The sequence below is a fragment of the Bos indicus x Bos taurus genome, chromosome 20 (assembly GCF_003369695.1).
Source record: "Bos indicus x Bos taurus breed Angus x Brahman F1 hybrid chromosome 20, Bos_hybrid_MaternalHap_v2.0, whole genome shotgun sequence".
NCBI lineage: Eukaryota > Metazoa > Chordata > Mammalia > Artiodactyla > Bovidae > Bos > Bos indicus x Bos taurus.
Genome location: NC_040095.1, coordinates 58,204,880 through 58,232,113, shown reverse-complemented (window position 1 = coordinate 58,232,113; position 27,234 = coordinate 58,204,880). Strand labels below are relative to the sequence as shown.

Genomic DNA, 27,234 nt, shown 5'->3' with positions numbered 1-27,234 from the left:
GCTGCCCTTGCCCAGCGCAGGAGGGTCACATAGACTGGGTGCTGCCCTTGCCCAGCGCAGGAGGGTCACATAGACTGGGTGCTGCCCTTGCCCAGACTAGTCTCTCACCCCTCCCAGCTGTCGCGTGCTCTTGCCTGTGGCCGCCATCCCATCCCTGTTCTCATCCCGGCCCCTCCGCTTGGTCCTCCCTCAGGAAGTCTGCCCTGATAGGGGTCTCGCTGAGTGAGAGGGTGGTGTGGCGTGACTGGAACAAGTCAAGGTGGAACCACGTGTGAGCGCAGATGGGTGGAGAGACCCACAGAGACTGGCAGTGTGTGCCGTGGAGGGTGGGTGCCTGGACCACCTCACCTGGAAGTGGGGTCTCTCCATCACCAGATAGCACCGTGTAACTGTCGTAAGGACACATCTCAACATGTGTTAACACACATGCCTAAAACAAGCAGATCAGCTGATACCTAACTCTGTCTACCAAACATGAAAGTCTTACAGGAGTTTGGCTATGAAAGTCTCTGAGTATTTCCTGTCCATCTTCCCACTAAATTAGAATAAGTCGTATCCGATCATAAGAATTAAACCATGCTTGCTGTTAGAACTTGGTATAAACGATTTGAGTTTAAAATGGGCTGGGCTTGCTGTTAGATGCACAGTAACCGTCTGACAGCAAGTCAGTCTCCGTTTCCCCTGATGCTGGAATCTCTGAATTGCCGAGGACCTCTTCTGACTGCGACCACCCCAACCCCCCTCCTCAGCACTGCGAGTCAGCCAGGTCCTGGGACACCTGAGCTTGTACGTGAATCTGTAGAGCTGGAGCTAGCCTCGGCCCCAGCCTGCCGGCCACCTGCTGTGCTAAACGTCCCTTGACCGAGCATGCATTTATCTCATCAGGAAATCTGTGCGGTGAGCCCAGAGAAGCCCCACGCCCTGTAGCTGGCAGTATCTGCTTGTACTCACATCTGGGGAGAGGCTGTCCACAGCTCTTGGCATCGTCCCTCGCTCCTGGAACACATTTGGTTTCAGGACATGATGGGGCAACAGGAAGCACAGGACCGAGAGCCTCCCTTGGTGTGAGCTCGGTGGTGGAGGGCCAGGCCACGCTTCCTGCACTGCTCAGCTGCTCTGGCCTTGCCGTCACAGCCCGTCTCACAGTCTGGCCGCTCCTCACCGCCTGTCTTCAGGTCTGGGCTCCTTGTGTGTTGTGTCTGCCTCCGTCCAGACCCCGGTCTCTGTGGTGTTGACTGTAGTCAGATCATCTGACCCTGACCTTGGATGTGGCTTGCTCTGCCTCTTCTTAAACTTGGGCAGCACCTGGTCCCCCAAGAGGTGGTGTCCTTTGGGACAGGGGTTCCGTTAAGTTTCAGAATGTCTCTTGAATGGGTGGACCTGTGGTGGTGTTTGCTTAGAGTAGGATAAACCGTATCAAAACTCATATTATGAGTTTGGGGAAGGACACGTTTTCGGTATATGCTGTCCCTTTAGTCATAGTACTGACTTCAAGGATTATGGACATTTGCTAGAGAAAATAGGCTTTTAAAAAATATTTTAGTCACAAATGAAATTACACCAAAGCTGATTGCCTACTTTGTTAAGTATTTCCCATCATTGTTTCCTGTTTTTAATTTTGTTTCTTCCTTAAATCTCCTTTACTCTTAAGAGAAGTCCAGTCTCTGAGTGTGCAGTGTAAAGGAATAGCCTTGTGTGTGTGACGTGTGTCTCATGATCCCCAAAAGCATGTAAAGTTATACTCTTTCTTCTTCTTTTTTTAAATCTGAGTAAAGGATTTCAACTCCCATTATTCTTTCCTCATAGTTTCTTTTTACACCTCAATTTTGGGGCTTTTTCCAGGATCACCACATCTCCCAGAAGTATACAACCCTGGAGAATTACTCTAGCGACAATTTGGTCCATGCATGGAAGGAGCGAGGGAATGGACTTTTATTTGGGTCCTCTGTGGAGTTAGGTCTTTGGGGTCTCTCGAGTACTTGAGTGCTATGCCTGCTTTGTGGGTCCTGACCCAGTGTCCCGTGATGCTCACGTGCTCTCCTGGGCTTCCCCCACCCTGTCTCCCAGCTCGCATCTGCGCAGCCAGTACTTTCTGCTCATTGGCGCTTCTTAGTGCTCAGTTGGGATTGCAGCGTGTTGCCACTTGAGGGCATTTTAGGTTCTGGTGAGAAACCAGAGGGCCTAACAGAAGGTTTGCAGGAGAACCGCCCACATGTTGCTGAAATGCAGGACAGCGTGGGCGCAGCGCTGGGCTCCTCTTGTGTGGAAAGGGGGGTCGTTTGTCATCATGATAAGTGAGAACGCAACCCTCCCACCCCCACAAGCAAGTTAAGTGTAGATGGCCTCACTATGGTAACTAGCTGAAGAGGAGCTCAGTCCCTGTAGTGGTTTTGTCTCTTTGGAGAGATGAAACCCCCTTAGTTTCTCATGATTGCTGTAGATCGAGAAGGTGAAACTGAGTTATCATTCATGAAGGGTCTTCAGTGTCTTAGATTCAGGAGAACAGAACATACGGCCTCATTTAAAACTGTATTTATGATTGTTAAGCTCCGGTTCCAGGGAAGAATTCATCATTCTCTAATGGTCTTTTGACTTGGAAGTGAACTGTTTTTCCTTTCTGCGTTTTATAGCACTGAGGTGACATGCCCGTGCCCAGCCCAATAACGTGGACTTCTCCTGACACACCCTAGACTGCTGGGAGAGTCTGGGTTCCCATGCTGACATCGATTGAGTTTTGTCCCAGCTTGCCTTTCAGACTCCAGATTCTACTGATGATGAGGGGAAAACAAAGTAACAGACACTCCAGGAAAAAAGGCCGAGTGACGGTGTCCTTTCTCTAACGAGCCAGCCAGCCTGGTCCCTTAACCCTTGCTTCTTATTTGCAGTTGTAGTCTTTTATCTTACTTACACTGATTAGGTACTTTTTTTTTTTTTTTTTTTTTTACTGATTAGGTACTTAAACTGGAGACCATCTTGTTTCTTTTTCATCTTAAAACTATGATGGTAGTGTAAAAATTGGAAATTAGGTTTTGTTTTCCTAGTCAGGAAAGGATCAGGTTTTTGCTGTTTCGGGACCATCTCATTAGACCCAAAGCGCCTTCCTGAGTCAGGCATCAGGGAGTGGCAGGGTGGGGGCCAGTGAGCCCAGCTGGCACCTGGGTGGGTTATGCCAAGACCTGCGTGGACACTGCCTTCACACACCCTTACACAGAGCTCTGGGGTGTTCCTGGCTGTGGCGGGAGCCCAGCAAGGTAGACCATGCCTTTGGGCCTCACCCAGAACCACCTTGTCACTCTAGCAGCCCTCCGCAGAGTGGCTGTTTCTGACCTCCTGACTTCTAGATTTAGGTCCTCCGACCTAAACCCAGACAGATGTGCAAAAATTAATTCTGGAAACAAAGGCCGCAAGGTCGGTCTCCTAGGGTACGTTGTTTCTCACAGCTTGGCTTGTGCGATGGACTGTTTGGAATGTTAACCTTTTTCTCTCTTCTGTTTCTTGATAACTCTAGTTACCAGAAAAGCTCATAAGCAAATACAGCTGGATCAAGCAGTGGAAGCTGGGACTGAAATTTGAGGGGAAGAGCAAGGACCTGGTGGATAAAATTAAGGAGTCCCTCGCTTTACTGAGGAAGAAGGTTTGGAACATGTAGTTTTCTTTGATAAGTACGGAGCTCTGACTCCCAGTTGCCCCAGCACAACGCTTCTTAGTCCTCACTTAGTGGGTTACAGGCTGCCCAGGTGGCTCAGCGGTAAAGAATCCACCCGCCAATGCAGGAGATGTGAGTTCGATCCCTGGGTCGGGAAGATTCCCCTGGAGAAGGAAATGGCAGCCCACTCCAGTTTTCTTGCCTGGAGAATCGCATGGATGGAGGAGCCTGGTGGGCTACAGTCCATGGGGTTGCCATGAATCAGACATGCCTGAGTGACTAAGCAACAACGGTGGGTTACCACTTGCTCTTGGCTGGATTTTACGCAAAGTGATTCTAAACAAACACAAACTCTTCCTCTGAGGTGTTTGGTAAAATGAAGAGGTATCAACATCATACACTCTCAGAGATGACATGTTAAGTGAAATGTTTAATTTTGTTTAAAGCAAACCTTACAATAGTAGTCTTTTCTTCTAAGTCATACTGCCAAGTGTCAGGGATGTCATTTGGTCCATATCTTGTACAATATCATCAGCGATATGAATACTCATTTATTAAATTCTTCCCAATTATGTTCATGTTTTAAGATTCTGTCCATATTTCTTAGGCATGTTTTCTTTTACAACGATTGTCCAGGGCAGTAGATTTAATAACTTGTCTTTTGAAAACGGTCCTCAGGGTTTCTCTGAAGCAGAGTTGTGAGAAGGCACTTGGTCAGCTGAGCCCCAGTGATTTGGTCGATAAACCCTCCCTCCGTGGCTCTCTGCTGTCTTACGCGAGTGGGGTATCCTGCTTGCACGCCGGCCCACATGGACCTCTCGGGTGCTGGCCTCTGAACAGCCCGGACGCTCTCCTCACCAGGAACCCTGGACACAGGGCCTGTTCATTGTTCCGGGCTTCGTAGATGGAGTAGGGAGGGATGTCAGGCGGCGTCAGGCATCGTCTTTCAGGACCCTTCCTAGCACACACCCCAGTCGTCAGCCTCTTAACTGTGGTCTGCTGCCCCCATGAGACCTACAGCCTCACGAGAGACTTCATACACTTCATATGTGCCAGGCTGTACCCTGAAGTTTCTATTATGTAATTGTCATGACCAGCAGGGCATTGTCACTGTGGTTGTCCTCACCACAGACGAGGAGACCGTCCTGTCCATTCTTTTACAGCCAGTGCTGCCCTGAGCCTGACACACAACAGGCATTTGGGAAATACTTCGTTGAATGCGTGGAGGACCCTGACTTCCTGGAGCCTAGTTTTTATTTATAAAAATGAGAAATGTGTGCTGGAAAATAATACTGTTGAAGAAGGACTAGTGATAAAGACGTGGGAGCAAGAGAAGGACAGAGGGGGTCTATTTGTGTTGCCTGTTGAAGCAGAAGACAGGATTAGAGGGGCTGGAGCCCCACGCCGCCCCAGGCAGGCCCTGGGTTAGCAGCGAGTGGAGCACAGGGCTCTGGCCTGGGGGAGTGAGCAGGAAGGCTTCAGCATAGCCACTGTTGCCCGTCCATTTTAACTCAGATTTCTAAGTTCTTGAGAAGTCGCTTCTTACACCTAGTAAAGACACGCCTAGTAACTAGGTCTTGATTTGGGGGATGCTGAAGTGATTCCAATTCATAATTATTCCATTACAATTATTCAGTAATAATCTGGGCGGGCACTGCCGACACCTCGTAGGTACCAGGCTGTACACTAAAGTTTTCAGTATTACGTAATTCTAACACCAGCAGGGCGTCGTGGTTGTGGTTTTGCCCACTTTACAGGCGACGAGACTAAGGCCCTGCAGGGGCCAGCAGCTGCTGGGTAGCGAGGCCCTTGTTCCATCCTGACTCTGACTCCAGAGCCGTGCTCTCACCTGCCAGCTTGGTCTACTCCTGAAAAATATGAGATGTTGTAGCTTTCAGAGTCCTGTGGCACAGTTATCACCAGTTAAATGTACTCTTGAATTTAAAAATTTAATGGTTTTGCAGAGGACCAGTAGTTACTGATTATACACAAGGATTAGTTTTGTGTTGGCATCTCTTATTCACAAAGAGATTCTTAACTTATAACCACTTATACTTACAGGGTTTTCTTCCTCACTTAAAGAGTTAGCATTTGTTAGCTGAATACCCGTCCTTCAGTCGCTGTTGTTGTTCAGTTGCTACATCGTATCCGACTCTTTGTGACCCCATGGACTGCAGCAGGCCAGGCTTCCCTGTCCTTCACTACCTCTCAGAGTTTGCTCAGATTGCTGTTCATTGAGTTGGTGATACTATCTAACCATCTCATCCTGTGTTGCCGCCTTCTCCTTGAATACCTGATTCTCTCCTTTATTTTTAATCAGAAGTCAATATGAATTTCCTGAGTAGATTTATTCATCTGAAACTCAAGTAAGCTTTTAATAAGAGGTTAGAAGGGTAAGTTTAGTAAACAGGTATTCAGGAGCTGTCACAGTCTTCCTTGCCCATCTTCACGTCATAAGGTTGGCTTGGTGTTTCTGGGTGGTATCGGCTGCCATAAGCCCCTTAAAGGGGAGGAGTGATTTCAGCTATGCTGCAGGGCATCATCACACCAGGTCTCTCCTCCTTCAAATATTTGTTTATTGACTGGTTCCGTTTCTTGGCCTGGGAAGATACGAGAGTTGAAATTTCCATCCCGTGATCCTAGAGCTTGTCCTTAGTGCAGTATACTTTTGTATCAGATTGCCGGGGGAAAAGCTGAATAAGGAAAGCGTGTGGTCTAAAGAGTACAGTTGTTTGAGCTGGAAGATTGAATACTGAGTGTTGGTACATGACCTGTGGTCACCTACCTATTCTGAAAATAATTTTGTGCTCATAGTGTGGGGTTTTACCAGGGACTTTCAGAACAACAGTTTAATTATTATGTAACTTTCTTATTATAGTGGGCAAGCCTGGCTGAACTGAGAACTGCAGAAGCAAGGCAGATGGCTTGTGATGAACTGTTCACAAATGAAGAAGAGGAGTACAGCCTCTATGAAGCTGTCAAATTCCTAATGCTGAACAGAGCCATTGAACTCTATGACGATAAGGAGAAGGGAAGGGAAGTGCCGTTTTTCTCTGTGCTTCTCTTTGCTCGGGATACGTCAAGTGACCCTGGTCAGCTGCTGCGGAACCATCTGAACCAGGTGGGGCACACTGGCGGCCTGGAGCAGGTGAGTCGTGCCTTTGGGAGTACATTAACCCAGAGCAGCAGCATCAGCCTTCAACTACTGCCTCAGTTTTTGTGGGTCTGGAGCTCAGGAGCCCTGCCGTTGTGTGGTTCTGGCTCAGGGTCGCAGGAGGTTGCAGTTGAGTCTTGCTCAGGGCTGCAGTCTCCGGAGGGCTCGACTGCAGCTGGAGGGTCCACTTGCAGCCTGGTGCACACTCACCTGGCTGTTGGCGGGAGGGCTCAGTCCCTCACTGGGGGTCAGTGGGAGGGCTCAGTGCCTCACTATGTGGGGCTTTCCATAGGGCTGCTCAAATGTCCTCCTGACATGGCAGCTGGCTTCTCTCAGAAGGTGGTCCAAGAAGACAGCCAGGATGCTCCAGTGCCTTCTGTGGTCTAATCTTGGAAGTCACTCACCGGTACTTACACCAGGTTCTGTTTGTTAGAAGCAGATCACATCATTCTTCCCACACTCAAGTCAGGCATGCCGAAGAATTGTGAGCCTATTTTTTTTTTAATTTATTTATTTTTAATTGGAGGTTAATTGCTTTGGAATACTGCATTGGTTTCTGCCATGCGTCAACATGAATCAGCCGAGGGTATACATATGTCCCTTCCCCTTTGAACCTCCCTCCACCTCCCAGCCCTCGAGGGTGAACCTGTTTTATACCCACCATGGTTGTCTCAGCCTGGGCTTTCTCCTATCGTGTGGTGGATGGGACCAGAACCCTTGGCTCCAGAAAGAAACCAAGCCCTGGGAAGGAGTCCTCTGAAGGGTCCTGTTTAATCTTGGCTGCTGTCGCTGTATTAGGTAGCATCCTTTAAAAATAGACTTTAGCCAGGAGAGCCAGCCTGCTCTTGGATCTTCAACAGATAGGTTGAGTTTGGAGTTTCACCCACAGACCCAGCGTGGTGCTGTCCTGTGGGTCACCCGTTGACTCACCACACTCTGCTCTTTCTTTGTTGGGTCATCACGTTGCTCTGAACAGCCTAAGTTCTTCTTTAGTCGAATAGCCAACCACTTGAGAAGCATGGTTGGTGACATTGAACAGGAGACAGGGATCAAGACCATCCCCAAGAAAAAGAAATGCAAAAAAACAAAATGGCTGTCTGAGGAGGCCTTACAAATAGCTGTGAAAAGAAGAGAAGTGAAAAGCAAAGGAATAAAGGAAAGATACACCCATTTGAATGCAGAGTTCCAAAGAATAGCAAGGAGAGATAAAAAGCCTTCCTCAGCGATCAATGCAAAGAAATAGAGGAAAACAATAGAATGGGAAAGACTAGAGATCTCTTCAAGAAAATTAGAGATACCAAGGGAACTTTTCATGCAAAGATGGGCTCAATAAAGGACAGAAATGGTATGGACCTAACAGAGGCAGACGATATTAAGAAGAGGTGGCAAGAATACACAGAAGAACTGTACAAAAAAGATCTTCATGACCCAGATAATCATGATGGTGTGATCACTCACCTAGAGCCAGACATCCTGGAATGTGAAGTCAAGTAGGCCTTATGAAGCATTACTATGAACAAAGCTAGTGGAGGTGACTAGCTTTGAAATAGTTGAGCTATTTGAAATTGTTGAGCTATTTCAAATCCTAAAAGATGATGCTCTGAAAGTACTGCACTCAACATATCAGCAAATTTGGAAGACTCAGCAGTGGCCACAGAACTGGAAAAGGTCAGTTTTCATTCCAATCCCAAAGAATGTTCAAACTACCTAACAATTGCACTCATCTCAGATGCTAGTAAAGTAATGCTCAAAATTCTCCAAGCCAGGCTTCAGCAATATGTGAACCATGAACTTCCAGATGTTCAAGGAAGGTGGTTTTAGAAAAGGCAGAAGAACCAGAGATCAAATTGCCAACATCCGCTGGATCATCGAAAAAGCAAGAGAGTTCCAGAAAAACATCTATTTCTGCTTTATTGACTATGCCAAAGCCTTTGTGTGGATCACAATAAACTGTGGAACATTCTGAAAGAGATGGGAATACCAGACCACCTCACCTGCCTCTTGAGAAACCTGTACACAGGTCAGGAAGCAACAGTTAGAACTGGACATGGAACAACAGACTGGTTCCAAATAGGAAAAGGAGTACGTCAAGGCTATATATTGTCACCCTGCTTATTTAACTTATATGCAGAGTACATCATGAGAAATGCTGGCCTGGAAGAAGCACAAGCTGGAATCAAGATTTCTAGAAGAAATATCAATAACCTCAGATATGCAGATGACACCACCCTTATGGCAGAAAATGAAGAAGAACTAAAGAGCCTTTTGATGAAAGTGAAAGAGGAGAGTGAAAAAGTTGGCTTAAAGCTCAACATTCAGAAAACTAAGATCATAGCATCCAGTCCCATCATTTCATGGGAAATAGATGGGGAAACAGTGGAAACAGTGGCTGACTTTATTTTTGGGGGCTCCAAAATCACTGCAGATGGTGATTGCAGCCATGAAATTAAAAGATGCTTACTCCTTGGAAGGAAAGTCATGACCAACCTAGACAGCATATTAAAAAGCAGAGACATTACTTTGCCAACAAAGGTCCATCTCGTCCAGGCTATGGTTTTTTCAGTGGTCATGTATGGATGTGAGAGTTGGACTATAAAGAAAGCTGAGCACCAAAGAATTGATGCTTTTGAACTGTGGTATTGGAGATAACTCGTGAGAGTCCCTTGGACTGCAGGGAGATCCAACCAGCCCATCCTAAAGGAGATCAGTATTGGGTGTTCTTTGGAAGGACTGATGTTGAAGCTGAAACTCCAGTACTTTGGCCACCTTATGTGAAGAGCTGACTCATTAGAAAAGACCCTGATGCTGGGAAAGATTGAGGGCAGGAAGAGAAGGGGACGACAGAGGATGAGATGGCTGGATGGCATCACTGACTCAATGGACAAGAGTTTGGGTAAACTCCAGGAGTTGGTGATGGACAGGGAAGCCTGGCATGCTGTGGTCATCGGGTTGCACAGAGTTGGACACGACTGAGCGACTGAACAGTTCAAAACTGAGAAACATGGAGGCTTTCCATTCAGAGTGCCACTTTCTTGCATGCACGGCTGACTTGGAGCTTGTCTTTTACTGGTTACACAGGAAAGAGCAAAAATGGCAGTCACGCTGAGTCAGCCAGGGTCGAAGATAACTGTTTTAAAAAAGTTGTTTGTACTCGAAAGGTAAGTTACTTACGTGTCTTGAACCACTGCAGATAGCTTGCACTAACAAGCCTGGTAGAGCATAGTTCGAGTATTAGGCTTCTGATGGTCCTTTCTGAGTCCCCACAAGTCTGCTGTAACATGTTTAAATAGCAGTTTTGTTGAAATATCGTGTACATACCAGTTTACCCCTTTGTGTGTGTGACTCAGTGGATTTTAGTATGTTTATAGAGTTTTGCAGCCATTAAATTTGCAGAGTCTAATTTTAGACCATTTTATCACTCCTAAAGGAAACCTCATACCCTCATTCCCTTTTTTCCAGCCCTAGGCAACTACTAACTTACTTTCTGTTTTTACAGACTTGTCTATCCTGAGCATTTCATGTAAATGGAATTTTATAATATGTGGTCTTTTATGACTGGCTTCTTTGACTGAGCCTAATGTCTTCCAGATTCATCAGTATTGCAGCATGTATCAATACTTCATTCCTTTTTATTGACAAATAATATTCTATTGTATGGATGTATCACATTTTATACATCCACTTCAGTTGTTTCCACTTTTTGGCGATTATGAATAATCCTGCTGTGAACATCATGTACAAGTTTTTTGCGGGACATATGTTTTTAATTCTCTTGGGTATATGTTAATCTAGGAGTGGAACTGCTGGGCTACATGGCAATTCTTTGTTTAAAACTTTGAGAAACTGCCAAACTTTGTAAAAGCAGCTGCACTCTTTTATATCCCCTCCAGCAATGTTTCAGAGTTCCATTTCTTCACATCCTTACCACGCTTTTTTAAAAAAATTGAGGTGAAGTTCATATAACACCAAAGTAACCATTTTAAAGTGTACAATTCACTCACTGTCCATACATTTGCAGCCTTGTGTGTCCTTTACCTGTGCCAAGTTCCGAAACAGTTTCCTTCCCCTGAAAGAAAGAAAACCTGGTGCCTGCGAGGCAGTCTCTCCCCGCGATCATCTGTCTGTTTGATTGTAGCCATTCGAGTGGGTGGGAAATGGCGTCTCATTGTGGGTTTGATTTGTGTTCCCCCGATGACTTTGTATGTACGTAGTGGTATTTACATGTCATCTTCGGAGAAAGCTCTATTCTTTTCAAGTTCTTTGGGCAGTTTTTAGACTGGTTATTGGCTTTTTTATTGTCAAGTTGAGATGTTCTTAATGTATTCAAACCACAAGTCCCTTACGACATATGACCCCTTCTTGATGATGTGTTTGATTATAATGACCCACACATAACGGCAGGACTGGGGCTGGACTGCAGGAGGAAAATGGGCTCAGGCCAAGCCGCGCTGTGCCCTGTGGGGACCCCAGAGCAGGAGCGGGGAGCCAGCCGCATCCTTCAGCCTTTGTTCTCCCCGCAGGTCGAGATGTTCCTCCTGGCCTACGCTGTGCGCCACACCATCCAGGTGTATCGGCTCTCCAAGTATGGCACTGAGGAGTTCGTCACGGTCTACCCCACCGACGCCCCCCGGGACTGGCCAGTGGTGACCCTGATCGCCGAGGACGACCGGCACTACAATGTCCCCGTCCGAGTGTGTGAGGAGACCAGCCTGTGAGCTGCGCTTGGCCCGCCTGGCCACGAGGCTGAGGGGCGCGGGCAGCCCCTCGCGGGGGCCTCGGGCCTGCAGGTCCCTGAGCCCGACCTCTGAGGACGCCTGGGCCCAGTTAGCCTCACCAGACTGGAATGTTCTGGGAACTAGCTTTGGCGAATCACAAGTAACCGCGATTTTTTCCCTCTCATCTGTGATGCAGTACGTTTCCGTGGGAGCCTTCAGAGCACACCTGTTAAAAGGTGCAAACTACACCTCCTCCATAAAACAGACACTTTTATATCAGAGGAGTCGCGTCCTGGACAGAAAGTGTCCAAAGCGCGCTCTCATAGTAAACTGGCTTTCGATTTTTTTTTTTAAAAGATGTTAACTTTTGTTCTGATGGTTACAGCATCTGCGGTGCCCTTTCTCTACATCTATGCAATCGGTTCACGCGGTAGAAGTCGGGGGCAGAGCCTGCCAACAGCCCAGCATCCTCTGCTAGTCTCACCCAGTAATGGTTTAAATCTACATGTTAATTAAAGCTGTTGTAAGCCGAGTGTCTAATAGAAGCATCAACTGGGTACAGCTGCTTAAAGGCTGGAGAAGGGGCTGCAGGAGAAGCAGCGGCCCCAGGACTCTTGCTCTGCCAGGATGTGCCAGGCGCCTGTGGTCACGGACACCCCCGCTCGGGAGCCTGGTGCGGGGGTGGGTGGTCGGGGGGAGAGCCCCCGGGATCAGGGGCTGTTCCTTCATCTGCAGTTCCACAGATTCACCATCATCTAGTCAGAGTCAAGCTTAGACCCATGTGTGGTTTTAGTGGAAACCAAGGCCAATTGATGAGTTTCTGGAGAGTGCTTCCATCGCCAGGTTCCTGTCCCGCATCTGTTGGAGGGGATGAGTTAGCAGCAGGGAGTCTCTGGTTTTCATGAGTAAGTTTTCAGTACAAGAGCGTGCTTAACACTGTCTGCAGAGGCATGGCCGAGCTGCACCCGCCCTTGGTTGAGTTTGGGATGCCCAGGGTCGCAGTGTTCTGGCCACTAATGGTGCCCTTGCCTAGTCAGTCACAGGCTAGGGTGGTGCCTGAGAGGCGGGGATAGGCTCTGGCAGACCAGCTGAGCCTTGTCTGCATCAGGGCCCGAATCCCTGTGGCATGTGGACACCTCACTCAGACTATCAGCAGCACCTGGATTGGCTCAGTATTTGTGGAGATGGTGTTACCCTGAAGTACTGAGCTTTATTCTATATAATTATAATCTTTATGTGGTTTAATATAATGTAGTTGATAAGCTATCTAATCTGTTGTCCCTCCCCCCGCCCCGCCCCCAGGGACAGAACTTTTGTGAAAATGTAAGTTTTGCTTTTACTTAAAAATCAAAATTTTCGGTTGAGAAAAAACTCAGAGGACACAGAAGACTATGCAGACTGTTACACGAGTATTCCTCCCATTACCTCATCAGTAATATTCACATTTTGGTAGATACTTAACTCATTAGGGTGTTTGAATTGAATTTTACTCTAGATGGCGTGAATGTGTTGGAGAGGCTTTGTCTTTCACTGTGAAATGCAATGGTGCCTCAAATAATAATAAGAAGGTACCTAGAAGCCAAATGAAAATGACGACTTCCTGTTGGCTTGGATGCTTCATTTTATGTTACATGATTTTCATGCAGCTTATAAAAGGAAATGCCTACCAGTTCATTCTTGAACATGTTTAAAAGCACAACTTCAAACACTTCAGTTGTACAAGGCAGTTGGTGTCTGTGTCCATCAAACTGCTGGCAGATCGCCTCTGTTGAGTTTAATGATACTCATGATCTCTGCATTTTTGAGAATGTTCTAGTCTTAGTGAACTTGAACTGGGCTTCTGGGTAGCTCGATTACATCTCATACTTTTTTCTTGTTCCTGTGTATGATATTGTTAGAGTGTGTGCAAAAATTGTGGTCTTAACTACCCCATTGATAAAAACTCAAAAATGTGCATTTAAGTTGCTTTCTGACCCAAGGCCATATTAGACTCTCAGACTGTCATGCAGGTTTAGAGGGATCATAGCATCAGAGAAGAAAAGCTTTCAAAGAAACAATACTTTAGGAAATGTAGATGATTGGCGAACTTTAAAAAAAAATTTTTTTGTTGCTACGTGCAACTATAGTTACCCAGAGCTTTAATTCCATTTTTCATTCTTGGTCTTGGCCTGGTTGGGTGATATCAGTAGAATTGAAATTGAGTTGAGACCAAAATGGATTCAGGAGGATAAATTTACTTAGAGGGGATCTCTAAAATGGTATGAGTGTTTCCAAAAAAGGAAGGTAGTGGGACCTACACTTTGCTTACTTTCTATCCCAGGATTTATTACAAGAGTTCAGTCATTTTGGAGCCCTCTGGTCTTATCAGAAAGAAGATACCTGCCTTGAACAGGTGTGACTTATACCTTTGAGCTCATTTAAAGTGCATTAAACCTAAATAACAAGTTCCATGGAATTACCTCTCGGCGTGTGGGATTTGATCTGAAATGTCAGTTCCTCTTCCTTGGAGTTCAGCAAATCTGAAAACACCTTAAAGGCACAGAACAGGATTGTCCCTGCTCTCTACATAGAGCCGTTCACACTTCCCATTATACCGTTGTACGTTCCATTAACGTCTGACGTTTTCTTTGATTGTGGAAACAGAGATCCCCTTGGTATTGTTTCATTATTTTTCCCTCCAGTTCTAGGGCTTGTCAAGTAAAATCTCAGACCGCTTGAATCTCACCCCTGTGTCAGGAAAAACACCTTTGTTGGTTTTTGTGCGCTTGTTTTTTGCTTTGCTTTTTAGGAGGCTATGTTACCCTTCTGCCCTCTTCACCTCAGGGTGCTCGTTTACCTGAGAGTGTGTGGCCTCCTTTTTGAAGGGCTTCCAGGTGGTAACTGAGGTGCTGTCTCACCTCTGATGATCCAGCTTCCTTACATTGCAGCACAGATGTCAAACGTACCTCCTGGTTTTGTCTCCTTTGTGGTGTTAAAGTTTCATCATGTTCCTGTCTCTCTTTCTAAAGCAACACTTTGCAGGTACTCCCCCTTTGAAAGCCAGAAAGTTATTTTCAGAAATACAAACCTCCAGGGAATTGTACTTGTGCTCATACACAAAAATACATGGATGCCTTTTCTTAAATGATCTGTATCTAGTTAAAAACCAATAAGAATGTGTTTGGAGTGAATCTGAAATGTGTGTGAAAGATATAGGAGTCCCCACATAGTTGAGCAAAGTCAGGGCACAATATCAAGTAATTTTACCAACTTAGCAGAGACGCTTCAGTTTTGTTTAGATAACAAATCACCGGCCACAGGCGTTAGTTTTTGTGAAACCCCCCCAGTCAGTAATGTGTTAAAAGGCCCAAGAACAGTAAGGAGTGAACTGAAGAGTGACGAACTGATTCTAGATGAAAAAATGCCTTTGAAAAACAAAACGGATGCCTAACAGACCTCCTTAGCGTAAGTTAATAAAAGGATAAAAATCTGAACCAGCGCACACCACTTCTGTGCCTGGATTCTGCAGATGCCTTTTTCTAAAGTTGAAGCCCCCTGTGTAACAGAAGTAGACTGCCTAATGCTGAACTTTTAGAAAACCTTCTTGGGGGTCTCTTCTCAGGGCCTGGAGAGAGCAGGAAGCCAGTGCTGAATCGAGCAGTGAACTGAGACAATGGGCAGCTGATGATCAATACTTGTAACTGATCCAGGGAATAACTTGGAGCCACGAAAAGCACAAAACTAAACTGGTTTGCCTGCCCCCAGCCCTGGTGGCTGTAAGGGTAGGGTAGGCTTGGCCACGACCAGAATGGGCGGGGTGATGCCTGCTCGATGGTCTGCACTCAAATCACGACGTTCTGTGTGAGGTCACAGAGCCTGAGACCCTACAAGTTTGGGAGGGTGGAGGTGAGCTGTCCCTTCTGCCTTTTTTTTCCCCTCATGCTAAATTGAAATTTATTACTGGAGATAGTGGAGGATGTTAGTAGGTATCATTAAACTCTCCAGAGTGGTCATAAAGTCTGGAGATAATTATATTGAAATGTGTTATCAGCAAACCACTTGCTACGTTTATCTCTGTTTCCAGGGGTCTTCCCTGGTGGCTCAGTGGTAAAGAGTCTATCTGCAATGGAGGAGATGCAGGTTCAATCCCTGGGGTTCAGAAAGATTCCCTGGAGAAGGAAATGGCCACCTTCTTGCCTGGAAAATTCAGTGGACAGAAGAGTCTGTCGGGCTACAGTCCATAGGGGTTGCAAAGTGTCAGCACACGACTTAGTGACTGAGCAAGGCGAGGCCGTTGACCTCATGGCCATCTGTATATTTCCATAACTTGAGTGCTCATTAATAGCCAGGGCTTGTTAATAGAACATTGATGAGAGCTTTGTCTCATTCTTGTTGATTTTTCGGGTGTAGGTGTGGGTCAGGGGTGAAATTGCCAAAATGCAGGTGATCCAGGGAAAGGATCTGGGATTCTAGATGAAACCAGTCTTGGCAGTCTTTTTCCCAGTAACCAGGGGTGGTTGAGTTCAGTTCTGAACTTCAAAATAATTTTTTTTTTGTACTCAAGACCTGTTCTATAATGAAAAAATGCCTTGACTTGTCTCACAAATGGTGCTAAACTATGGTACTCCTTATAGGAGCCAGGGCAGTCTGTGGGTTGGTTACTTCTGAGTATTTCAATGTGGGAAAAAAGCCAAAGTGAATGTATGTAGTGAGCTCCCTTCTCGCTTCCATTGTCTGTAAACATGTTTTGGTCTCACAGCCTCTGAGTCTGTGTTATGAATTTGGAGGGGATACCGACCCCTTGTCTGTCCGTAGCGGCGGTTTTCCTTCCCCATCGGCCAGGCTGCCTAGGGAAGGCAGACAGGAACTCAGTGAAACCTGGCCGCCTCGTCTGTCTTGGCTTGTTTTAGCAGAGTGTCCAGTTTGCACTCTTAAGATGTCAGCGTTTGTCAAAAACCTCATCTGCTCTGAGAACCGTGCCCCTGAGGCTCCCATCGGCCTGGGACCATGGTCCCACCTGCCTCCAAGGCGGAGGTTGCCTCGTTGACACGTTGAATCCTCATCTTTACTGTCAGAGGCCAAGCCAACTCGGGTTTTGCTGTCGATCTCCTGTAGCAAGTCTGGCCACGAAGGACTGTAAAAACAAATAACTAAAAATAAAAACTCAGAGAATGAAAACTTGGAAGCCTGGCTGTGTTGCTCTGGTTAAATGCCTGACTTTGAGGACCTTGGAGATTGAGGTTTGGTGCTTTAACTTTCCAGCATTGCCAGGACAGACCTTTTGGTGCTGAACTCCTAGGACATGATCACTCCCCAAATTAGATTTGGTCTTGGGCCTGGATTCAGTCGAACAGTCCCATCACCCGCTACTAGGGGAGCTGGGCCGGTTACCCCATTTCCTCGTCTCAGTCCTCGCCTCCACGCCGCCTGCTCCGGGGTGAATGGGGGTGAAGTGAGGTGCAAGCCCTTCACGGAGGCTTCAGGTGCATCCCCTAGGCCCCGCAGGGCAGGGCTGCAGGCACCATCCAGACCCAGCCTTGGCTGAGTGTTCGCCAGGGAGAGGCCTGTGGTGTGTGTAGCATTCTTAGGTGTTCAAGAACCATCTAGACTGATGGATGGAAATGCACCCACCTGTGTGATAGCAAGAACCTAACACTGTTTGAGTCAGGCGGCCACTGAAAGACTGTTGGCTTTCCAAGGTGTTCTGGGGATTAGAGAATGAGCCGGCCCCTGCCTTCCTATGAGTCAAAGAACTGAGTCTTTGCAAAATGGTGCTGTGCTTCTGAAGACCCCGCCACTTAGGGGCTGGGCATCCAGAGGGCAGCAGTGCCAGGCTGATGAGGGGCAGCGAAGGCAATCCTGGGCTAAACAGTAACAGCGGGCTCTTCTTTCTTCAGTGCCCCGTTCACTTGGGTAATGAACTAAAGTGAAAGTCACTCCTGCTAAGTCGCTTCAGTCGTGTCCGACTCTGTGCAACCCCATAGACGGCAGCCCACCAGGCTCCCCGTCCCGGGATTCTCCAGGCAAGAACACTGGAGTGGGTTGCCATTTCCTCCTCCAGTGCATGAAAGTGAAAAGTGAAAGTGAAGTCGCTCAGCCGTGTCTGACTCTTAGTGACCCCATGGTCTGAAGCCTACCAGGCTCCTCCGTCCATGGAATTTTCCAGGCAAGAGTACTGGAGTGGGGTGCCATTGCCTTCTTCAGAAAGTTGCTGAGTCGTATCCAACTCTGCGACCCCATGGACTCTGCAGTCCATGGAATTCTCCAGGCCAGAATAATGCAGTGGGTAGCCTTTTGCTTCTTCAGGGCATCTTCCCAACCCAGGGATCAAACTCAGTTCTCCTGCATTGCAGGCAGATTCTTTACCAGCTGAGCTACAAGGGAAGCCCAAGAATACTGGAGTGGGTAGCCTATCCCTTCTCCAGTGGATCTTCCCAATCCAGGAATCAAACTGGGGTCTCCTGCCTGGCAGGTGGATTCTTGACCAACTGAGCTCTCAGGGAAGCCCAATGAACTAAAAGTCTGGCGTAAATACACTTCTCCCGCCTCTCCTCTGAGTCATGGGACTCTTCTCGATTTCAAGGCAGTGTTTCAGGCCTGGTTTCTCCATGCCTGCGCCTCCCACTCCCACCCTCACCCCCATGGTGGGAAGTGTGGAGAGAAACGGCCCCAGGCTGTGGATCCTGGGGACGCCCTCCGGAATTACAGCCATCAAATGATGAAGAAAGTACCAGCCTTGTTTTGTGTATATAGAATGAGAGCATTTATGTGTATATACAGTATTCTTGGCTGGAGGATCCCATGGACAAGAGCCTGGGGGGAGGGGGGTGTCACAGGGTTGGACACGACTGAACGCACACAGCACACACAGTTGTGTTCACACTTACCATCATCCCTTGCTTGAAAGCTGGGCATTCTTTCCATAGATTCTCCAAATCGTCTCCCCTTCCCACTCCTCCTACCACCACCTCTGGCCTGGGCTCCATGGGAGTGGCCTGGTAATGACCTTCTGACTTGCTGGGTCTGGAGGATTCCCTCCAGACTCCCAGCCCTGAGCACAGCCCCAGAGGCAAAGCCAATTTGGCTCTGGGGTGGGACAGCCTGGGGTGACACTCTCTCTAGCTCCCTAGGGCTCAAGGAGGGTGTTTCTTCTGCCTTCTCACCACCCTGTAGCCCCCAGCCCTGTACCCTTGCAAGATCCTCCCAAGAATGGCTGAGAGATCTGGTGATGGTGGTTTTTCATTCTCTGCTGCAATTTGGATTATTCAGTAAAGCTGAGGATTCTGTCTTCCAAATACCCCTCTACTGCCATTTCCCCCAAATCCAGACGTAATTACGGCAGAAAACACTGCCGTGCTGGGCCGTTCACTTAGGAGACAGCGCTCCTTGGAGCATCGGAGAGAATGCTGAGAAAATAAAAAGCAAACACACCATGAGCATTGTCTTCCGTGTTCGTGGAGATCACATCCTATTTGTGCTAGATGGTGAGGAGCTGTGATATACTCTGAGGTTTAAAAAAAATCCTAGGTAATTAACACCATTGACTATTTCCAGTTTTCTCAATTATGATAGTGCTATAATGAGCCTTCTCATTCAGCAGTCTTTTTATGCATCTCTAAATTGACCCAGTTCAAGGCTCTCCCAACCTTCCCTCAAAAAAGTTTCAAGAATTTCACCCTCATCAACTGATCCTGCTTCATTGTCCCTTGGGTGACTCTCAGTTCAGTTCAGTTCAGTCGCTCAGTCGTGTCCGACTCTGCGACTCTGTGAATCGCAGCATGCCAGGCCTCCCTGTCCATCACCAACTCCCAGAGTTCACTCAGACTCATGTCCATCAAGTCAGTGATGCCATCCAGCCACCTCATCCTCTGTTGTCCCCTTCTCCTCCTGCCCCCAATCCCTCCCAGCATCAGAGTCTTTTCCAATGAGTCAACTCTTCTCATGAGGTGGCCAAAGTACGGGAGTTTCAGCTTTAGCATCAATCCTTCCAAAGAAATCCCAGGGCTGATCTCCTTCAGAATGGACTGGTTGGATCTCCTTGCAGTCCAAGGGACTCTCAAGAGTCTTCTCCAACACCACAGTTCAAAAGCATCAATTCTTCGGCACTCAGGCTTCTTCACAGTCCAACTCTCAGATCCATACGTGACCACAGAAAAAACCATAGCCTTGATTAGACGGGTGACTCTAGGGGTATTTTAACTTTAAACTTTGACCACCTGGCAAGAAAAAAAAAATTAAAAGAGACATTTAATGCTTTTGATTCTCATAATGGTGAACATTTTTCCTAGATATTTGTGGGTCAGTGGCATTTCTTCCCTGCCTTGCTTTTTTACGTGCTTTGCCCATGACGTGAACCTCTTTCCTAGCTGAGTGTGAGCTTGAAACATCTCGCCAGATTGTCCTCTGTAGAAATGCCGCTGACTGATATTTCACTGCAGAGCAGGAGTGCCAACACTTGCTCCATCAAACTTTGATCTTTGCTGAGTCGATAGCTGGTCTTTCAGTATGTGTTCCTTCCCTTGAGGAAGCCTGCTTCCCTTTTGTAGAAGCTGTTCACTAGTCATTTTCTGGGAGCCTTCTGCTCATGCCCTTTGCCCAGCGGTTATATTCTCTCACTAGGCAGTTGTGTGTGAGAATACTTTTGGCTTTCCCATCTGTATTTCACAGATTAAGGGCTGGGAGCTTCCAGCAGGAAAGTCCAGCACAGGGGCTCCCAGGGATCCGTGTTAAGTGGCAAGTGACAGGAACTGGCTCAGGTTATCTTAGTTCGTGGAGGGATTGACCTTAGTGACAGAAAGAGGGGATTTGGAGGTGAGAAAGGCTGCAGGAAACAGGGCTCTCACGCGGGGGACCAGGGATCAGAGCATGTTCGGGGGAGGAAGGTGTGAGTGACTTTATTCACCAAAGAATGTCTGCTCTGGGCAGGCACCTGCCAAAACCAGGGCTGTGAGACGAGCTGGTCCAGGCCTCCTCTCCCCACCTCTCCGGTTCCCTCCTCCCCAACCCCGCCTGCCCCTTGCACAGATCAGCTGGACCGGGGTAGAATCGCTGATCACTTCCTGCCCTGTCTGGAGCTAGAGCAGGAGGAAGGAGGCTGGAAGGGCAGAGGGTGAGAGATCTCTCTTCATAGTTGCTGTCTTGCACCAGCCTTACTCCCAGGCCTGCCCGGGCTCAGCTCTTTCCTTTCCTTCCCACACCAGGTGCTTCTAGGGATCTTGGAGACCCCTCTGCCCCCAGCTCAGGGCCTCTCCTGGCAGTTCCTGTGCAGTGGCTGAGGGTCCCTCCCCTGGCCCGCCACTTCCTCCATTGCAGCTCCAAGAATCCAGTGTCACCTCCAGCCTCTTTCTGAGCCCCTTTCACCCCGCTCAGGACCTCGGACGCCCCCCTGGGTCAGCTGGTTGATCTATGTGGGCCAGGCCTGGTTCACAGGAAAGACCTTGGCACCTGCTGTCATCAAACGTGGCACGCACCCCTTCCTCGGTGACTCTGTCTTCTGTCAGATCTGACCGTCCTGGCGGACACCTGTTCACTGAGTGCCCATCATTGTAGGGGCCCATCTCAAGTTCGCTGAGTGTCTCCTCTGGAGCCCTACCCTTAGGCCTAAGGTGTCAAGAGACCCCTCCATCCTCTCCCCCATCACACATGCATACACACACACCCCTGAGGGGAGGAAGGGACCAGTGAAATTCTGCACAGAAACCATCTCTACAAATTCTCTCTCTCTCTTTTTTTAAACAAATTCTCTTTTTAAAATACCTCCTCTTGGGCCTTTGATGCCTTCATGGTGAATGAGGGATGAAAGTGGAAACGGGTGTGAGGAGGAGGCGTGGCATTAAGAAGCTTGGAGCCGAGGGCCTGGCCACCACCAGGGGGTCCCTGTTTTGTGTCGCTGCTTCTCCACGGGTGTTAGCATCCTCCTTTCTAGCCGGGCCCTTGTCACCCAGACTCAGCGTGATGCCCACCCAGGTGAGTTCAGAGTCCTTCTTACGACACCCCCAATGCCTAGTGAGAGAGAGGGAGGGCCAGCATGGAGGAGCAGGGTGAGGTGGGGTGGGAGGAGGTGGGCAGGCTGCTGGGAACGGTTGTGCAGGTTGCACACTGCAGCACTGGGTGCCATTCATGGTCCAGGAGGACACGTGAGATTGGAGAAGGAAAGCTATTTTGGAGGTTTAGCATCCAGGCCATAGTTGACCAGGAACCCCTGAACTAAGCAGTGAGACTGCAGAGGAAGGGAGAGGAGTGAGCGATGCTGGGGGAGAGAGAATCACCAGGGAGAGTGACTTGACTGAGGGAGGGGCGGGACGCAGTGTGGGTTGGTTTCTGGGTGGGTGCTCATGTGATTCATCTAGTCCAGAGACAGCGTGGGAGGGCTGGTGGGGGAAGGGTGCCAAGGTCCCCGGGGGACCCCTCTGAGGATGGGTTGAGTGGTGACTGGACTGCAGGTCTGGAACAAGTCAGGGCTGGCAAAACAGCCCCGGGGATCCCCAGCATGCCCTTGGAGTTGGAAGCAGGCCCAAGTTAGGTCACCCAGGGCGTGTAGGACTAGATTCCAGCTGAGAAGGGAGCAGGTCTGGGGCCCGGGCTGTGGACACCGCTTCGAGTCTTTTTAAGGCATCAGATGGAGTTAGATAGCTTTGAATAAACACAGGTGGAGAGTGAAGAAGGCAGCTGAAGTCTGTACAGTGGCTGCGCTGGGGGAGAGGCAGAAGTATAGAGCTGAGCTGGGATGTGGTGTTGCCAGGCATGGGGCAGAAATCGCTTCTTGACTACATCACCCATGAATCTGGGAGCATCTGTCCTGACAGAGCCCCGGGACTGGGGGAGACCAGAGCTGACCACAGCCAGCTCTCTTCAGCCATTTACATTTAAAGCAAGAGAGCCTGGTACGTGAAGCAAGTTAGATGAGAACTGTTCTATCCGTTCATTCTATTTTTGGTCTTTGAATTCAATGGTTCTGAACCTAAAATGGGCTTCCCACTTGGCTCTAGTGGTAAAGGACCCACCTGCCAAAGCAGGAGGCCTAAGAGACACAGGTTTAATCTCTATGTGGGGAAGATCCTCTGGAGGAGGGCATGGCAACCCACTCCAGTGTTCTTGCCTGGAGAATCTCATGGACAGAGGAGCCATGAGGTCCATAGGGTCACAAGGAGTCGGATGCGACTGAAGCGACTTAGCGCACACAAACCTAAGATTAGTCTTTGTTTTGTTCTTAAAGCTCTAGTAGTTTTCCTCTGTTGAAAGCAGCTGGCATGACTTTCCTAGATTTCTTGGCTGGGGCACTTCCAAGCTGCTTGGAAGCTCAGCAGATGTGCACCCTCGTCTTCATGTGCCGCTGTCAACGGCTCTACAAATCCTGATGTCGCAGTGGGTGAGAACTAGAGAAGATCTCGTTCTGTCAGTAGAGCAGAAGAGGCCGATCCAGAGTCAGCCAGTAACTTGCCTGGCTCACAGCTGATAAGCAGCAGGAATGGAACTAGGACTCACGGCTCCTCATTTCTTTTGTTCCTTTTGTGCAAAGACCAGTGTACTGAGCTGTGAAATCAGCATGGTATTTACTGGCTTGTGTTGTCCAGGAAGAAGCCTGGAGCTTGTTGGGGGCAGAAGGTAATGAAGACAAGTAGGAATGCTAGAAGGGCTTCCCTGCTGGCTCAGTAGTAAAGAACCTGTCTGCCAATGCAGGAGACGCAGGTTCAATCCCTGGGTCGGAAAGATCCCCTGGAGGAGGAAATGGCAGCCACTCCAGTACTGTTGCCCGGGAAATCCCTTGGACAGAGGAACTTGGTGGGTGACATAGAGTCCATGAGGTCGCAAAGAGTTGGACACGACTGAGCAACTAAGCAACAACAACGTGGACACCAGAGGTCCTCTGCAACGTGCAGGGGATGGGGAGGCAGGGGCGGGCAGGCCGCTGGGAGTGGCTGTGCAGGGGGAGGCAGAGGGGGGCAGGCCGCTGGGAGTGGCTATGCAGGGGGAGGCAGGGGTGGGCAGCCTGCTGGGAGTGACTGTGCAGGGGGAGGCAGGGGAGGGCAGGCTGCTGGGAATGGCTATGCAGGTTGTGCACTGCAGAACTCTGGGAAGTGTTATTTACATCATTGCCCAGGGGGAGCCTGGGGCCAGGAGAAGGGAACGTTTCCTTAGGTGACAAGAACCCCTGAGCTGAGCCAGTGGGACCAAAGAAGATGCAGGGAGAGGGATGGCTGTGCGAGAACTAGCAGGGAAACTGATCGGGGTTAGGAGGACCCCACTGGCAGGGGATGGGGGTGTCGGGGAGGAGGTTTCTGGGACAACGATAATGTGATCCACCTGGGGCATCAGGAGAAAGAATGAGAAGGGGCAGATTTGTCCCTTGTGGTAGGACTGCTCCCCACGGGGAAAACTGACAAGGCTTAAGCCAGGACGGCTGCACATCCTGACATCACAGCCAGACAGGAAGCCACACTGCGTCCCAAGTGTGTGGGTGGAAAGAAGCATGACCTCTTGGACTTTGTGTCACATTAGAGGCGGTCGTGGGGAAGCATGCTAGAGGTCACACTGAGATCTGGGATTTAACTCAAAGAAGGAAAGAAACAGTAAAGAAAATATGTGATCTCAAGCAAGTTGGTAGCAGGCTAGCATCCTTGCTGATTACAGGCAGCTAATAAAGCACGCTCTTGGGACTCCCCTGGTGGTCCAGTGGCTAAGACTCCATGCTCCCAATGCAGGGAGTCCAGGGTCCAATCCCTGGTCCGAGAACTAGATCCTCCCTCAGGCCTCCACTGAGGATTCCACGTGCCACAGCTAAGACCCAGTGCAGCCAAATAAATATATACATATTTAAAGCAAAAACTCGTACTCTATATAGTCTTTCATAGGTTAAAAATATGCTGCTGGGCATACACACTGAGGAAACCAGAATTGAAAGAGACACGTGTACCCCAGTGTTCATCGCAGCACTGTTTATAATAGCCAGGACATGGAAGCAACCTAGATGTCCATCAGCAGATGAATGGATAAGAAAGCTGTGGTACATATACAAAAATATGAGAGCCTTCATTCTTTGAGGTTAAGACGTTAGGGTTGAAAGAAGAGAATTGCTTTACGCATAAAGACTGCTAAGAGCAGGATTCCTTAGATGTGGGCAGAAAGGGTTTTCACCTTCTGTTCCTCCAACGTTCCTAAAGCCCGGCCATCTGGTATCCCCATTCTAGAAGGGGTGGGGAGAAGCCAGGCCTCAGAGAAGAACTTTCAATATTACTGCCATGATGGGAAGTAAAAATTCATTTTAATACAGATTAAAATTTGAAGAAATAGGTCATATTTAAATAAGACAGAGTTTGGGGAAATACCCCAGTGGGCAGAGGTTTCAGCTACCAAGGCAAAGGGAGAAGTTTGAATATCTCCTGTACGTTTGGCAAAAAAGGGAAATATAGTCAGGATTAGGAAACCACATACTGTGGGGTATGTAAACAGACTAATGGTCAGATTAAGAAAATCAAGAAGCAAAGCAATCTCAATCATATGCCAACTGTTTAAGTTTTACTTAAAGTAGAAATTATTTGAAAGCTATTTGACAGTATATGAGCACAGATTTCTTCCTCTCACAAAAAAGTACCCCTCTCCCCAAGAAAAGCACATATAAACTCTCTTAACAATGCAAAACTAACATCTATTTAGTACATACACAGCACTTGTTTAAATGCAACATATATTTTATACTCACCTCTGCAATCAGTTTTAATCAAAGCTGTGCAAATGTTTTAATGTGATTGGTGTCAACAGTTTAACTTAAACCTCCAGTTTTTATAAGAAACTGAAAAGCCTATAATCTGACAGCCATATTTAGAAAAATGACTCCTAGTACATTTGGTTTCATTAAAAAAAGTTCTGGATTGCTGCTAATGTTCAGATCTGAAACAAAGAAAGAGGTAATTGTATTTTTCCATTGCAGGACCCCATACCATGTTCTACACCACAGCTCCCACAATAGCCTGTTAGACCAGGAAGGAGCTTTAGCAATAACGGCCTGAGCCTCTTATTATCCGGGTGACCAACATGTGGCTGGAGAGGTGTGAGTGATGTGATTTGGAAGGTCTCCTTAAATGAACGAGCACAGGCTTGTCAGAGTTGAACAGAATCCCATTTGTGGCTCTGTCAAGATTCCTGAAGCTCTATGACTGGTTTCTTGGTCATTCTAGCTTTAGATACTTGCCTTCTGAATATATCACTAAGCAAACCAAATAAAGCACTGACTCAGTGCATCTGCCCACAAGCCTTGTGAATGTGGTACCCCCAGGGGTGTGGCTTGCTTCCAGGTAACTGGTCCATGCAGCAGGGGCTGGGAGGCTAGAGTTGCTGTGAACTCTGAACCTCCTTGGTTCCAGCAGGGTGGCTTGAACTTCTTCAGTATCCAGTTCATCCAGACTGTGGGTCCCCCACATCCATGGCCCCACAACTTCAGGGAGCCAGAGTCCACCTGGGTGTGGTGTTTTCCACCCCGAAGGCACCCTTACCTGTCCCTGGTCCATGGTTGATGCACATCTGCCTCTAAATCTTATAGTAACGACTGATCTCCATACATCACTGAATTTCCACGAAGCCAGATGGTTGATGGTAAAAGCATTTTTAGCAGGTTTCTCCCCATCTCCTCCTTCTTTAACCTAAGGAAACCATGTATCCTGGAGAGAGAAAGGCATTCTGGCTCTTGTGAGTTTCTGTTTACATATACGGGTTGCAGACGCCAATGCCACATCTTGCTAGTAAAGTGCACTTTAGGTTAATCTCCTAATTTAAAAAGAGGCACCAAACAGAAACATGAGCTGAAGCCGTGGGTAGCTGACAGCCATTTATAAAAGTGCATGGATCTTACACAGTCTTTCAGAGACCCTGCTTGATTGCAAATGAAGCAGAAAAAAGAATTCTTCTGGAACCCCTTGGACTGGACGAAGATGATTTAAAAAAGTTAGAAGACTTCAGACACGCATCTTTGGTGCTCTTCTTTGCTCAGAGTACAAGAGATGATAATAACCAGAGTACAAAAGATGATACTAGCCTCCTGTCTGGAGGAGAAAGTGAAATGTTCAAATGAGATCTCACCATCTCCTCTTCCCTGGTGAGATCAGACAGCAAACTGTAATTGGCTACGTGTTTTCTGATTTGGGAGTGCGGTGTGGGCTATTCTGATTATGTAATTACATGTTTATCATTATGCACGTTTAGGTGGTTAATTTTAGACATTTAACCTTTAAAAGGGCAACAGGGTCTTTTACTGTATTTTTCTTAGATTTTTTTTGACATCCTGTTTCATGTGTGGTTAGATCAGCTGATGAGCCACGTGATGTTTTGCTGCTTCAAAGGACAGAAATAGAGACCCCAGATAACACCCCTGAGGAGCATCCTGAATGTTCACTAGACATGGTGCTCAAAAACATGCTTTCCTACGGTTCAAGTGCTTTTTATGAAAGAGCCTGGTGGGGGCTGTGCCTGGGGGTGGGTAGGGGGCAGGCAGGAGCCTCCTTTCAGGGATGGACTACACGTGAACCCAGAGATCTCAACACTTACAAATTGCCACGAGCTATAAAGCCTTGCTCCTTGCAATTTCGGTTATAGTCTTAAAAAAAAAGATTTAGGACTGAGAACATGATAGCCCCTTTCCTAGACCATGCATTGCTTTGATTGATGAAGACTTCATCCTAAGTTTAGAGGTCAGCTCACTTGCAAAGGGGCTTCCCTGGTGGCTCAGGAAACATAAGAGACGTGGGTTC

General features: G+C 47.9%; 1 protein-coding gene across 7 annotated transcripts in view; it reads left to right on the top strand.

The window, feature by feature from the left end:
* The window catches only part of OTULIN (OTU deubiquitinase with linear linkage specificity), a 71,745-nt gene extending 55,066 nt beyond the window's left edge, over nucleotides 1-16,679 (top strand). For 6 of the 7 annotated variants that reach the window (XM_027520569.1, XM_027520572.1, XM_027520573.1 and 3 more), the window contains 3 exons: nucleotides 3,509-3,634; nucleotides 6,525-6,794; nucleotides 11,321-16,679. In XM_027520569.1, the coding sequence (XP_027376370.1) occupies nucleotides 3,509-3,634; nucleotides 6,525-6,794; nucleotides 11,321-11,515 (591 nt within the window). In that variant the 3' untranslated portion in view covers nucleotides 11,516-16,679. The remainder of the gene's footprint in view (nucleotides 1-3,508; nucleotides 3,635-6,524; nucleotides 6,795-11,320) is intronic. The other variant, XM_027520571.1, reaches the window with a different exon arrangement.
* The last annotated feature ends 10,555 nt before the right edge of the window (nucleotides 16,680-27,234 follow it).